This window comes from Pimephales promelas, chromosome 13 (genome assembly GCF_988280905.1).
Source record: "Pimephales promelas chromosome 13, fPimPro1.hap1.1, whole genome shotgun sequence".
Lineage (NCBI taxonomy): Eukaryota > Metazoa > Chordata > Actinopteri > Cypriniformes > Leuciscidae > Pimephales > Pimephales promelas.
The window spans coordinates 17,050,591-17,064,058 of record NC_142781.1 but is presented as its reverse complement, the minus strand read 5'-3'; the positions used below and the strand labels follow the sequence as shown (position 1 = coordinate 17,064,058).

Here is a 13,468-nt window from a genome sequence, read left to right as displayed (position 1 = left end):
ACTCTCTAAATTGCCTAATCATGCATCACGATAATTGTCAATATTTGCCCTGAACTGCGCAGGTTTCATCTTCCACTCTGAACTCCCCGATCCGACCGGTGCCTCTGCTGGTGTTAGCTGAGAGTGAGGCAGAGAAGAGGAAGTGGGTGGGCATCCTAGAGGGCCTACAAAACATCCTGGCCAAGAACCGCCTGAAGAACCGCGTGGTGCATGTCCTGCACGAGGCCTACGACAGCAGCCTGCCTGCCATCAAAACTACACTCTCTGCGGCCATCTTAGGCGAGTACAGTGTTTGGGAGACGGGGATGTTAACCTCTGGTATTGCTACTTATTAGTTAGTCAAACAATCAATATAATGTACCACTTTCACACATTTTTTAAGAGCAATGAGCATTTCTGAATACTTAATAATTTTCACTTATTTGAATTTGTATATGTGAGACTGTTTATGATCAGTGTATTCCACTGAAATGCTGCTTTTTGTCCATTTATTGTCCCTATTTAGCTCTTTTCGAAGTTACATTACAGCATGAAATACCTTTCAGAAGTTTCAGTCCCTGTGACATGCTAAAATCTGACAGCATTTCTAGGTAACGCTTCCTTTTACAGTACAGTACTTGCAGTATACTGGCTAATATAAGGTAAGTACATGTAACAAGGGTAGGTTCAGGGTTAGTACTAGTTATTACCCAGTAATTGTAGTTACTAAAATAAGTACATAGTATTTACATGGGTAACTGGACTGTAAAAGGAAGCGTTACCCAACACCTAAATGTTGCATAATTATGGCACATTATTAATTAATTGAGAGACTACATGGAATATATGTACTTTAAATTTCATTTGTCATACCAAAGGACCATTGGACAATTACCAAAGGCAAAAAGAGGAATAAAAAAGTGAAAAGCTTCTCTTTTAAATGCAAACTTTTAAGTTCATTATTGAATTTCTCTTGTGCTATAAATAAGCATAAATGAGTTCATGGACATGTTTTCTTGTAATAGTATTCATATTTTAATAGTAATATCCAGCATTGACGTTTTTAGTAAATAAAAATGGAAATTCATAGCCAGAGATCATTTTACCTGCGAGTAGCTTTATTAGGTTCCCACGGGTCCTTGAAATCCTTGAAAGTTTGTGAATCTGAATTTTTTTTTTTTTTTTCAAGGCCCTGGAAAGTTTTTGAAAATAAACATACATAGATACAGGTTCTTGAAAATGCTTGAATTTATTTTGTGCAAGAAATTTTCTGGGGAAAAAAATCCATATTATGCCCTCCGCTCCACTAATGTGTTATTTTGCCAACACTTGCCTATGCTTGATTTACGTTAGTTTATGCGCATTTATGCTTTACGTTAAGTGTTTCCGCATGAGGTATTTTTTGTTCGTTGCCATGACGTTCACTCACGCAAAACTAACAATGTATCCTACAAGGTAACACGATGTAACCTTGCTCTCACTTGAAATGTGTCCCCACATTAATTCCTTGAATTTAAAGGTATTGGACCTGGGAAGTCCTTGAAAGTTCCTTGAATTTGAAGTTAACCAAGGCGTGGGAACCCTGAGGAATGGACTTTTAATAGAGGGACAGATATCTCACAGGTTTCATTAAAAAAGATCTTCATTTGTGTTTTGAATAAGAACAAAAGTCTTATGGGTTTAGAACAGCGTGAGGATAAGTAAATGACAACATAATTTTATTTTTTGCGCGACGAAACCCTTCATAAATCTTGTCTGCCTGCTATTGTCTCTACAGATCGAGAACGAATTATTTTGGGGACAGAAGAAGGCCTGTTTGTGGTCGAGCTCACCAGAGATGGTATGAGTATTCTGTATTACACAGATTTAGTTGTTTGCCATTGTTTTCACTGTAACTACTAATTTCTCATTATCCTTTTTCAGTTATTGTTCGTGCTGCCGACTGTAAAAGAGTCTGCCAGATTGAGCTCATCCCCAGAGAGAAGATGGTGGCCCTGCTTTCTGGCCGTAATCGGCACGTCCATTTATACGGCTGGGCGGCACTAGAGGGTGCAGAGGGTGGTTTCGATACCAAGCTGACCGAAACGAAGGGCTGCCAGGCGATGACCATAGGTACCCTACGCCCCGGCGGCCCAGCGTGTCTCCTAGCAGGCGTGAAGCGCCAGGTCATCTGCTATGAAATCACACGTGCAAAGCCCCATTACCGTAAGCTGTGGGAGGTGCAGGCGCCCGGTATCGCCCAGTGGCTGGGGATCATTCGTGAACGGCTGTGCGTGGGTTACCCCTCAGGCTTTGCTCTGCTGGCCATGCAGGGGGAGTCGTCACCGGTGAGTCTGGTTAGCCCGGCCGACCCCTCGCTAGCCTTTTTGGCCCAGCAGTCCCTGGACGCGCTGCACGCTATGGAGGTGGGGGCAAATGAACTGCTGCTGTGCTTTAGTCAGCTGGGAGTGTACGTGGACGCGACAGGGCGTCGCTCTCGAACACAGGAGCTGATGTGGCCTTCCACGCCACTTGCCTGCAGTAAGTGATTTTTAAAGAGCTTGTGTGGGAAGTAAGAAATAATTGGTGAAAGTATCTAAGCAACGGTGTTTGTTTTCATGTTTTCAGCCCTCCTGAAATTCCGGTGCTTTTCATGTGTAGACTTGGAGGAAGGGAGGAGTAGGAAAGAACAGAGGAGATACAGCAAATCAGGGAGGAGGTAGAAAAGACAAAGAAGAGAATGTGAGGAGGAAGAGAAATAAATAAACAACCAGGAGCTGGTTTCATTATAAAAAAAAACTCATAGTTCTCAAATAGTTTATTATATTAATAAGCTTATGGGTTAAATGCCCCGTTGAAATCAAATGATTTTTGTCGATACTACTAATTTCATGTTATGACCAATAATTGACCGATATTAAGATTCTGTATTATTTTGTATAAATAAATAAAAAAGCACTTGAATGAGCATCACTACATTACATACAGTATGAAAATTGAAAAGTAGGCAAAAGCTGACAATTCTCATTGAGGGAATCAGTGCAAAGAAGAAAATTATTCTTGATATCATGTTGTAAAGTAAGAGGCGCCCTTCGGAAAGCTGTGGCCTACCCCATTCAGGGACGTGAGTGGGGGGGAAATGGGCAGCAGTAAACGGAAAGAAGCAGAATGGTCGAGGGAGCAGATAAGGGCAACATTGTTGTATGTACCTAGTATTATACAATGATGCAACGCCTAATATAGAACAATCCAAACAATCCATTAAAGTATGAGGTTATCCGGTAACAATTTAAAATAAGGTTTATTATTTAACTACCTTATGTAACATGAACTAAGAATGAACAAATCTTCTTCAGTTTTTAATGGTCTTAGTTAATATTAATTTCAACATTTACTAATATGTTATTAAAGTCAAAAGTTCTATCTGGTAACATTAGTTAAAGCACCGTGAACTAACATGAAGAAACAATGAACCGCTGTATTTTTATTAACTAACATTAACAAAGATGAATAAATACTGTAACAAATGCATTGCTCATTGTTAGGTTATGTTAGTTAATTCATCATTTAATGTTAACTAATGAACCTTACTGTAAAGTGGTAATTTGAAAGTGATTGCAGTACCAGTTTTGGCCACAATCTTGCATACGGCTCCTTTAAGTTATTTACAATTATTTTATTTCTTAGGAATGATGTAAAGTAAAAAAATACATTACTTGCCCTTACACTTTTTTCTTAAGTCAGACAATAAGAAGAAAATGTTTTTTTAAGAATCAGGCCCCAGATGTTTCACTCAGAACATGACCCAGTTTCACGGCATGTCAGGCAATCCATTGAGAATGGCTTCATGAATGATTTGCCAAGGCATTCCTCTGACCATGAGCATGAGATCTCAAACCCATAATCATTATTTTCAGGCTCAAACTCGAACTACCTGACGGTGTACAGCGATTATGGTGTAGATGTGTTTGACGTCCACACCACAGAATGGGTCCAGACCATCTCATTAAGAAGGGTGAGTGGAGTATAAGTTTACGGTTTGTGAAAGCAGCATTTAATATAATTAATATTAATGAGAGAAGCTGATCTGACTTTAAAAAAAATGTCTTTAGATTCGGCCCCTGAATGTGGAGGGCAGTCTGAACCTGTTGGGCTCTGAGCAGCCCCACCTCATCTACTTCAGCAACAACTCCTCCGGTCTGATCCCACCCCACACACACTTCACCATGTCAACACACATCTCCCACACACTGAACCTTGCGTCTGCTTCACTGCCGAGGCCGAATTTCTTTCATTGCTTAATGTTGCAAGAGTCTCTGATCACAATAGTCCACCTGTGAAAATATGAGTCCTCCACAGTGATGTCAATCACCCCCACCTACGCAGACACTGACGCAAGCCCACACATGCTTAGAGCTCAGTAGTGGTGGAGATTTTGATTCATCTCAGTAACTTGAGTCTTTTAAATCGGTTCACTAGAATGATTTGTTCAGTGGCCCTGTCTGCCAATTGAGTTGAACGTTACGAATCATTGTGAGTGTTATGTTATTCACTCAACTGATTAGTTAAAAACCAATCTATTAAGAGACCTTTTTTAAAGGGGGTTTTAGGCACCATAAGACGTCTTTAATGGGAGTCTAATTTAGACTTGAAGCTTTTGTTCAGTACAGTTAACCACTGAAATATTTCTTCACATCCCACTCTTGAACGCTCTTGGCTCTTTCAATAGTCATACTTTGAAATCTCTTCTTTGCAAAGCTCACATTTTCATGCCTTCAATGAAAAAGATTTGATTTTGATTACTCACATATTTGTTACGAGTCCCTAGATAGAAGTGAATGGGAACGATTTGTTCATTTTCAAGATTTGTTCAAAAACAGTGATTCATAAGAAACATAAGAGCAGCTCAGGTAATAAAATGGAAGGCTTCACCCTTTGTGGTGCTTTTACAATTCACTTCCTACCCACTTGATAAAGACGCTTTTGTTTGGTAAACTAAAATGACCTCATTTGTCACACCTCCTCCAGGCTCACTGCCAACTAGTTCCACAGTGCGTTCAGAAACAGTAGCTCAGAAACCCAGGACTGCTATATTTTAGCAACTATAACCATTTTTTAACCTCATTCACACTATTTCCACAGATGGCTGTGACCTAGCCATCCCCGAGACCTCAGACAACAGCAAGAAGCTGATGGTGAGGACACGCAGCAAGAGGAAGTTCCTTTTTAAAGTTCCTGAGGAGGAGCGGCTGCAGCAGAGAAGGTACGACGGGTGGCTTTAGGTGTACATTTCTCACACTGCCGCACTCCTGCATTTCTCCTAATCCATTTGACGTTGTTTCCTTTTCGTTATAAAAGGGAGATGCTGAGGGATCCTGAAATGAGATCCAAGCTGATCTCCAACCCCACCAACTTCAACCATGTTGCTCACATGGGCCCAGGCGACGGCATGCAGGTCCTCATGGATCTGCCTCTGGTAATACCTTAAAATAAATTTAGAAACATACCTGGTGCTAAAAGCTTAGGGACTTCTGCATGGGGCGACCCATCAGCTGAAGAGGTTTTCAAAGACCAGGCTCAACAATGTGCCCTTGAGCCCAGGTTTCTATAAGGCAGTGTCTTTCTAAACTCTGCTGCCTGAGTTTCCTCCACACACTTCAGGTGTTTCACTAATGAGACGCTACTAATTCAGGTCATGGAGCCAGTTACTTTAAGCAGGTGTGTTAGCGAGAGGATTCAAAATGTGCAGCGCTATGGGGTCCCCAGGAGCAAAATTAAGAACCACTGTTCTAATTAGGGCAGGAGGAATCCGAGAACCACCTTTTATTTAGACCATTTTCATTTTTATTCATACCATGGAACGAACATAATTTCACTTGTTTTTTTTTGTTTTTTTTGTTTTTTGTTTTTGTTTTTTAGTATTCAGTCGCTATGATACCGCTTATGAATCTACAGCACAAAACTTCCAGCACAGCCATTGCAGTCTGATTACTGATTCTGGACAAATTATTCTTACGAGACGTTCTTGTTAGTGAATCAAAAACACAGTTTCCCGAGCAAATTACTTTAATCATCCAGTTTTTTTTAGTGAAAACTTGTTACATTGAGACTGAGACATGGATCAGTCTACTTACTTAACCGATTGATTTACAGTGTGTAGATAAAGATATACATAATATTGTAGTTTGTAGTTAAAATTGTATTTATCATTTATTATATTTTGTGTGTGTGTGTGTGTGTGTGTGTAATAAAAAATAGATTTAACATTATTTAGCAATTGTATTTTTCTTGTTCTGCCAATTAGTAGACCGCTGTCATGCCACCTCTGAAATACTTCTATTCAAAATGATCTCAGCTAACGGTTTCCAGATAAACTGATTATGCAGTTGATTCACTGTAAGTTGTTTTTTTAAGATAGCTCCTAAATGAGAGAACCAGGTAAAGTTTATTTAATAAATGAGTTTCTGCCAGTTAAATTGAGTCTTGAATGCTGTACGTTTGGGTTTGTGATAATTCACAGATGTGCTATTTGGACACACCATTGACTTGTAGGGTTTTATTATTACTCATCCTAACATCCTTTTCTTTCATTTTACTGCACAGCTCCAAAATCTTTCCCTTCTCTCTGCATGTTTCTTCTTCAAAGCCAGCCAGCCAGCCCCTCTCTTCCACCCTCACACCCTTTTCTCTGTCTCTCTTTCCTGTTCATGTCTCTCCTTCTGTTTTCGCTCTGGTCGTGGATTCGCTCTGTCCTCTGGTTGCCGTGGCAGCAGCAGAGCGAGACTCCCTCCCCCTCATCCTCTCGCCACCATGCCCTGATCTCCCCTCCGATCAACTTTGAGCACGTCTATCACATGAGTCCCGTATCTGCCGGGCTCTATCTGCAGAAAGAGCCTTCTTCCCAGCAGAGCCTACTTCAGTTCTCCTCTTCCTCCTCCTCTCCTTCCACATCCTCCCTAGGAAGGGTAGGCTAGCAACACCCCTCCCCACCCCACTTCCTCTTCCTCCCAATTCCCCATCCCTCCCCCACCGCACCCTCCAGGCCCTGGACTTCCTTTCCTCCCTCTTCTCCTGTGTTATACCATCCCTGTCCTGCTGAACTCTGTTCATGCTTAAACTGATTGTTTTTTGGGTAGTGAAAATGTTTCAAATGAACCATTTCAGGAGGTTAATAAAACTTCACGTTTATAATTTGACTACATATTTTCACGCTGATTTTAAGTGAAAATAAAAATCTAAAATCGGTCATTCTGTTTTTTTGTGTGCGTTGCTAGCTTATGTCAAAGTTTATTGATGTAAACTAGCGGATGCACACCAGTAATGGTTTTTTCTAAGGCACAATTGTAAAAGCTACTTTATAGTTCACTTTTAAAAAAAAACTTTTGCTGATAATTTACTCACCCCCATGTCATCCAAGATGTCCATGTCTTTCTTTCTTCAGTCGAAAAGAAATGAAGGTTTTTGATGAAAACATTCCAGGATTTTCTCCATATAATGGACTTCATTGGGCACCAAACGGTTCATTTAAAAAATAAATTAAAAATGTTTCAAGTTTTATAAGCAGAAATGCTCGCCTTGCTCGACTCTCCTGTTCGAACTCGTTCAAAATGAACGAATCTTTTTTCGAGTCATTTCATTCATTCAACGAACGAAATGACTCGAAAAAAGATTCGTTCATTTTGTTCGAACATGAGTCACAGACGCGCATCACAGAACAGAGCAAGGCGAGCATTTGTGCTTATAAAACAAACTTTTTTATTTATTTTTGAAATGACCGATCGTTTCGCTAGATAAGACCCTTATTCATCGTATGAAATCGTTTAAAGCCCTTTGAAGCTGCACTGAAACTCTCATTTAGACCGTTTGGTACCCAATGAAGTCCATTATATGGAGAAAAATCCTAGAATGTTTTTATCAAAAACCTTAATTTTTTTTCGACAGAAAAAAGACAGACTAGTCCTGATCCTGGCTCAATCTAAACCCTGTCTGTGAAACCAGGCCTAAGTCCAAGTCAAATTGTTTCCAAATTAGGGCTGGTAAATTATAATATTTTCAGTACGCAATTCTTGTGGCCAAAATAATTCACGATAACAATATTATTGCAGTTATTGACAAAACTGATACATTGTGACAGCTCATGATTCTGAATAATGCTCAAAAATGCCTTTGATTGAGGTTAATTTGTAATTAACAAAATATTCCTTTGAAGAAAGACAAAAAAACAAAAGTTAAAGAGCTGAAAATAATCTTCTAGTTTGAAATAAAGAAAAAAGAGTGATTCCACACAGTAGCTTTTACTGTGGCCTAGTCTGTCTGACTTCTTGTACCTCTGCTGCAGAGTGTGATGCCCTCTTCTCAGGACGACCTGTCTAAAGACAAGCCACGACCTCTGTCCAGCATCTCACGGCAACAGAGGAGTAAGACCCACATCACCCGCACTGCCTCAGGTGGGTGCCATTCCTTAAAAACACACCGACTTGCACAGACACACACCGGCTTACCCTTCTAAATGCCTGAAATGTGTACTTTGTTTAAAGGAGGAGGAGATTTTGGAGGAGCAGGATCATCTCGCAGTATTTCTGATCAAGATCAAGACTTTGACAGAGAGGTACGAACTTAATGACCTCCCCAGTGATGTTAAATATGGATTGAATTCACTCGCTGCTCGAGGTGACATGATGGATGGTTAGAGGAGCTTTGAGGTGCTTTCGGCTACTGAGCGAGTTTTCTTGTCCTCATTTTGTGGTCTGTAATAACTGCCCCAGTTCTCGCAGTAATATATTCTACAGCTCTAAACCAGTGTTATTTTAGTAGTATTTAAGTTCTATTATCAATATGTTCAATTGGCTTTCATTTTTTTATGTATTTTCAATATTAGATTTAGTAAATTAGTTGTGCTTTTAGGGGTGTAACAGTATATTGTAACAATATAACGCAATACAAAATGCAACGTATTGTGGATAGTGACCAAATGTGTCATTGACAGTTCACCCAAAAATTTAAATTTCTGTGTGAGAAAAAATTCTAGTTTTCAGAGTTTAAGTGTCAGTGCTACATTAAACTACTATATACAGTATAATGTATAATTATGCAATATGGGAATAATTATAATTGTGTAAAAAGTGGCCTACTTTATTTTAAAAATATATATACTCAGTGACAGAATGCAAGCATTTTCAGCATCAGAATCATGAATATTTTTATTCCAGTGTCACCATTGTCCTGTGCATTGGGTTTCCAACACCAAATCCAAGTCTATTCATTTACACCAACAATGTAATATCAAATTTAGCGTTTTAACATTTTTTCCAATTTAGCATTTTAGTACATTTTTTGTTATCCTTTTGCCTGGGAGTATCGCAAAAATATCAAATTATAAGTTCAGCATTGTGATATGTATCGAATTGTGACATGAAGGTATCGTTACACCCCTAACTTGGTTATTTTGTCATTTAGTAGGTTTGAGTTTACTTTCAAGTTAAAGTTGATGTTTTTAATTGAATATCTTTACTTTATTTGAGTTGTATTCAATATTTTTTTATAGGTTTAGTTTGAGGGAACAAACAATACTTCTGTAAAAACCCACTTGGTATTTTATACTTTGCAAGAATTTGTTAACAAGAAACTGATCTGCTAATCTTGTTTTGTTTTTTCTTGTAGCCCGACTCTGACTCGACCAAACATTCCACCCCCTCCAACAGCTCCAACCCCAGCAGCCCCCCGAGCCCCAACTCTCCCCACCGCAGTCAGCTCACTCTGGACAGCCTGGATCAATCACTGGACGGCTGAAAAAGGACAAGTCCCTCTTTTTCACCCTGCACACACCCTAGGCACACCCCACCCCCAATCAATCTGCTCAGCTAGGACTTACTAAAAAGTGCCAAGACTCTTCCAAGTCACCTGCTCACTCAACACAAAGGCCAAAGGTTTACCCTAAATCCTGCTGCCGGGTAGACGCATCAATCGCCACAAGTGAAACGTGTTGAGTTTGTGCCGGCAGGCTTAGACGAAACACCTGAGCGTGTCAGAGCCACCGAAAAAAAAAGAAAAAAAAAAATACAATATAAAAGCCTGCCCCCTGCTGGAAATGTCAATGGTATTACACTAACTGGGTCAGATTAGTATAATGGACTTTTATTTTATTTTAAATCTTAATTGCAATTTTTTTACTTTAGTAAATGAACATGCATTGCATCTGCTGTGTCAGAATTGCTTCTGGATTCGTAGCTTCCCTTCAGAAAGAGACTTCTTATGCTGTTTTTAAATGTATATTATCAGGAACACTTATCAAGGCCAGGGGGCCGAAGAGAGGAGCGTATGAGGAAGAAAGGAACCGAGGGTGATATAGGACTGTGACTTTCTTGTATAAACCATTTGGACTCATAACATGATTCGTCACAAACCCTGTGAAACGTCTCGCCTCATCTCATATGAGCAATAGATCGGTGACAAAGACTTTAGGGGTTTAAAGCCAAACCAGAGGGCACTTTTATTGTCATATAATTCCTCTTTCTCTCTCTCCAGTTCTTCATTTAAACCAGCCTTTATAATATTCATGTTTTAACTTGGATGTTTCCCACAAAGATATCTAATTCAGCTTATCACCCGGAGAAAAAAGAAAGCAACAAAAATGAAGACTTTACATATAGATAAGTGTTTTAATAAGAGAACGGCACACAGCTATCAACTATTCATAGGATTTCAGTAGTTCTTCTTAAGCTGCTACTGCTGCTTTGTGTGCTCTATTTAAAAATAAAAGTAAAAATATATATGTGATAAGGTTATCTCACCATAGCCATGCTCTGATTCTGGTTTCTGATGTTTGACACATGCGAGCAGCCATGTGGGACCGTCACTGTTAAAGACTCTGATACGAGTTTGTGTGTTGACATGCTTGAGATCCGCATGCATGGCCGGCATATCCATTATCACTCAAGTGTGCCTTCAGTGCCAACTTCTGTTTCAGTAATAAACTGTCCGCTAAAGCATTTCAGTGGTTTTGACGAGGCTGACGGTAATGTATTATGTTGACCCCCACCCTTCTGAAATACTGTAAAACACTTGCACATTTTTTTTTTTTTTTAGGCCAAGGAAATAATTTTGTGTGAATGGTTTTACCTGTACCTCCTTCCCCTCCCATTCTTCACTTGTGCGCTTCATCAGATGGAAGTTTATCCTCAGAACACTACTGCTTTTACTTTAAAAGGAAAAAAAAAAAAGTATCACAGGTTGAAATCTTTGTAATTATTGACTTGTTAGCCACATAAATTTGAACGAACAATAAAAGAGTACCTGTTGTGCTTTTATTGTTGAATTTGAATCTTTCATATCTAGGCTAAAATTAGTCTTTGGTCAATTTAAGTCGGTTACACATCTTGTTTGATTAGTTGCTGAAAATATTACACTTAAAGGGACACTTCACCCATTTGCATTAAGCTTTATATCTTTAGAAACACACTCATATTTTTGAATGGTCATGGTTCATTCCCTTATTTTCCCCTGAGATAAGAGAAATAAGGATTTAAGTGTTATACTTCTTGCTTATCGTGATGTAAAAATTGTCATTTTGTGTCACGATAAGCAGGAAGTCATATTTCATTAGAAAGTTTATGAACTACAAACATTAGCTCATTATTATTCCAGGGTGTGGGACCCACTCACCCTACAGGCCTATTACAGATCAGTGGGTGGGACTTCACTTGCAGAAACTAAAATCAATATCCGCCATCTTGTTTGGAGTGTGTTAGTGGGTGTGGCTTGCGGAGCTATGCGGTGCATTGTGGGACCTGTAGTCTTTAATTCAGATGCGCGCCTTGGTTATTTTCTGTCTTTTCTTGGTCAAGAGGGCACCAAAAATCTTTCACATTTCGACTACATATATGATCCACTTTCAATAAAGATTAATGTTGCAATGGGTGAAATGCTCCTTTAATGATAATGGTAATGCCAGTGTTTTTGAGATTTAACAGTTTTTTTTATTTTTTTATTTGCATCGAGTAAGCAGTTTGGAAGCTGTTGACAACACATTTACCAGACAGTCTTTTTGGTAACACTTTACTTGAAGGGGTGTGCATAAGACTGACATGACACCTTCATAACCATGACATGACCTATGTCTTGAATATGAAGTAGGGTTCATGCATGTTTATGACAACTGTCATTAAGCGTCTTTCGCTCAATAATGACATTTTGAATGCAAATATGACATTGTTTAAGATGTCTTATGACATCTTGACATAAACCATAACATCGTAACCTGTCAGTGTCTTTGTCATGACAACTTGACATAAAATTAAGTTAAACTGTCATGTGTTTGGCTTTGACATTGGCCGTCATGAGGCCATTATAACTGTCCTGAATATTTTTTGTGACCAACTACAGTGGTACTAATTGAATTGGTCATTAAAAGGTTATAATAAACCAACCACATGACAGTTTAATGTAATGTTACATATAAAGCTAAATGGTTTCTTAAGTTTGATAATTAATCTGCTATGTCATGTTTATGACATGTTGTGTTGTCTTAGCAATGTCAAGTTGTTATGACAGTGACAGGTTATGGTTTATGTCAAGGTGTCATAACAAAGACATCTCAAACAATGTCATATTTGCATTAAAACTTAGTGAATGACACTTAATGACAGTTGTCACAAACATGCATAAAACTTCATATTCATAACATATGTTATGTCATGATTATGAAGGGGTCATGTTAGACTTATGCACACCCCTTCAAGTAAAGTGTTACCGTTTTGTGCATAACCAAGAATTTCATAATGTTTTTGAACAGTTCTATTCTAAATTTAAGCATTTTGTGTTAGATAATTAAGTGAATGATTAACAATAACTGATGAATCCATATATGGAAATTTAAGTTTTATTTTTTCTCTAAACTTTGTTTTTTGTTATTCTGTAAGTAATATCACATTCTTGTTGGTCAAGAACTGTAGTATGATATCGACTATTTTATACAATGTTCATTAATCGCAATTACAAAATCCTCAGGATGGCACTGGACTCCACTAGTAAATGAATCACGTATGATACAATTCTCTGCTTTATTATTTTTATTAATCTCCTTTTCATTTGACCATACAAAAGAAAATAGATAGAATACAGATAAAGACAGTAGGAATCTGGGCCAAGCCTAATAAAATGTACACTTTTTTTCTTTTTATTGGACAGCAATACAATGTCATTTTTGTCTACTTGACAAATATGTCTTCAGCTTGGTATAGAGCAGATCTGACTCAAGGCCTAGGAGGAGTTTGACAAAAATATGGTTTTCAGAAAATTAAAATGGAGAATACGTTTTATACATAAACATCAATATTCAGATTCAGGAAAAACATGAAAAATCACTCGATAAAATTATTTCTAGCCCTTTAGTGTTCCAAAGGTATGACCCAAAACGCAAATCACCCATTTATAGAGCCACCTAGTTTTAGATATGCAATATGCATGTGGTGCATGATTGGGACAATCCTGCTAAATTTGGGGTCTCTACAAT

The 13,468-nt window shown here is 38.5% G+C and overlaps 1 protein-coding gene across 5 annotated transcripts in view; it reads left to right on the top strand.

Annotated features, from left to right (window-relative positions):
• The window catches only part of cdc42bpb (CDC42 binding protein kinase beta (DMPK-like)), a 66,128-nt gene extending 54,864 nt beyond the window's left edge, over positions 1-11,264 (top strand). For 2 of the 5 annotated variants that reach the window (XM_089118544.1, XM_089118541.1), the window contains 11 exons: positions 63-279; positions 1,757-1,819; positions 1,903-2,499; positions 3,876-3,973; positions 4,071-4,155; positions 5,101-5,221; positions 5,317-5,434; positions 6,729-6,923; positions 8,297-8,405; positions 8,496-8,566; positions 9,619-11,264. In XM_089118544.1, the coding sequence (XP_088974670.1) occupies positions 63-279; positions 1,757-1,819; positions 1,903-2,499; positions 3,876-3,973; positions 4,071-4,155; positions 5,101-5,221; positions 5,317-5,434; positions 6,729-6,923; positions 8,297-8,405; positions 8,496-8,566; positions 9,619-9,747 (1,803 nt within the window). In that variant the 3' untranslated portion in view covers positions 9,748-11,264. The remainder of the gene's footprint in view (positions 1-62; positions 280-1,756; positions 1,820-1,902; positions 2,500-3,875; positions 3,974-4,070; positions 4,156-5,100; positions 5,222-5,316; positions 5,435-6,728; positions 6,924-8,296; positions 8,406-8,495; positions 8,567-9,618) is intronic. The other 3 variants (XM_089118546.1, XM_089118545.1, XM_089118543.1) reach the window with 2 other exon arrangements.
• The last annotated feature ends 2,204 nt before the right edge of the window (positions 11,265-13,468 follow it).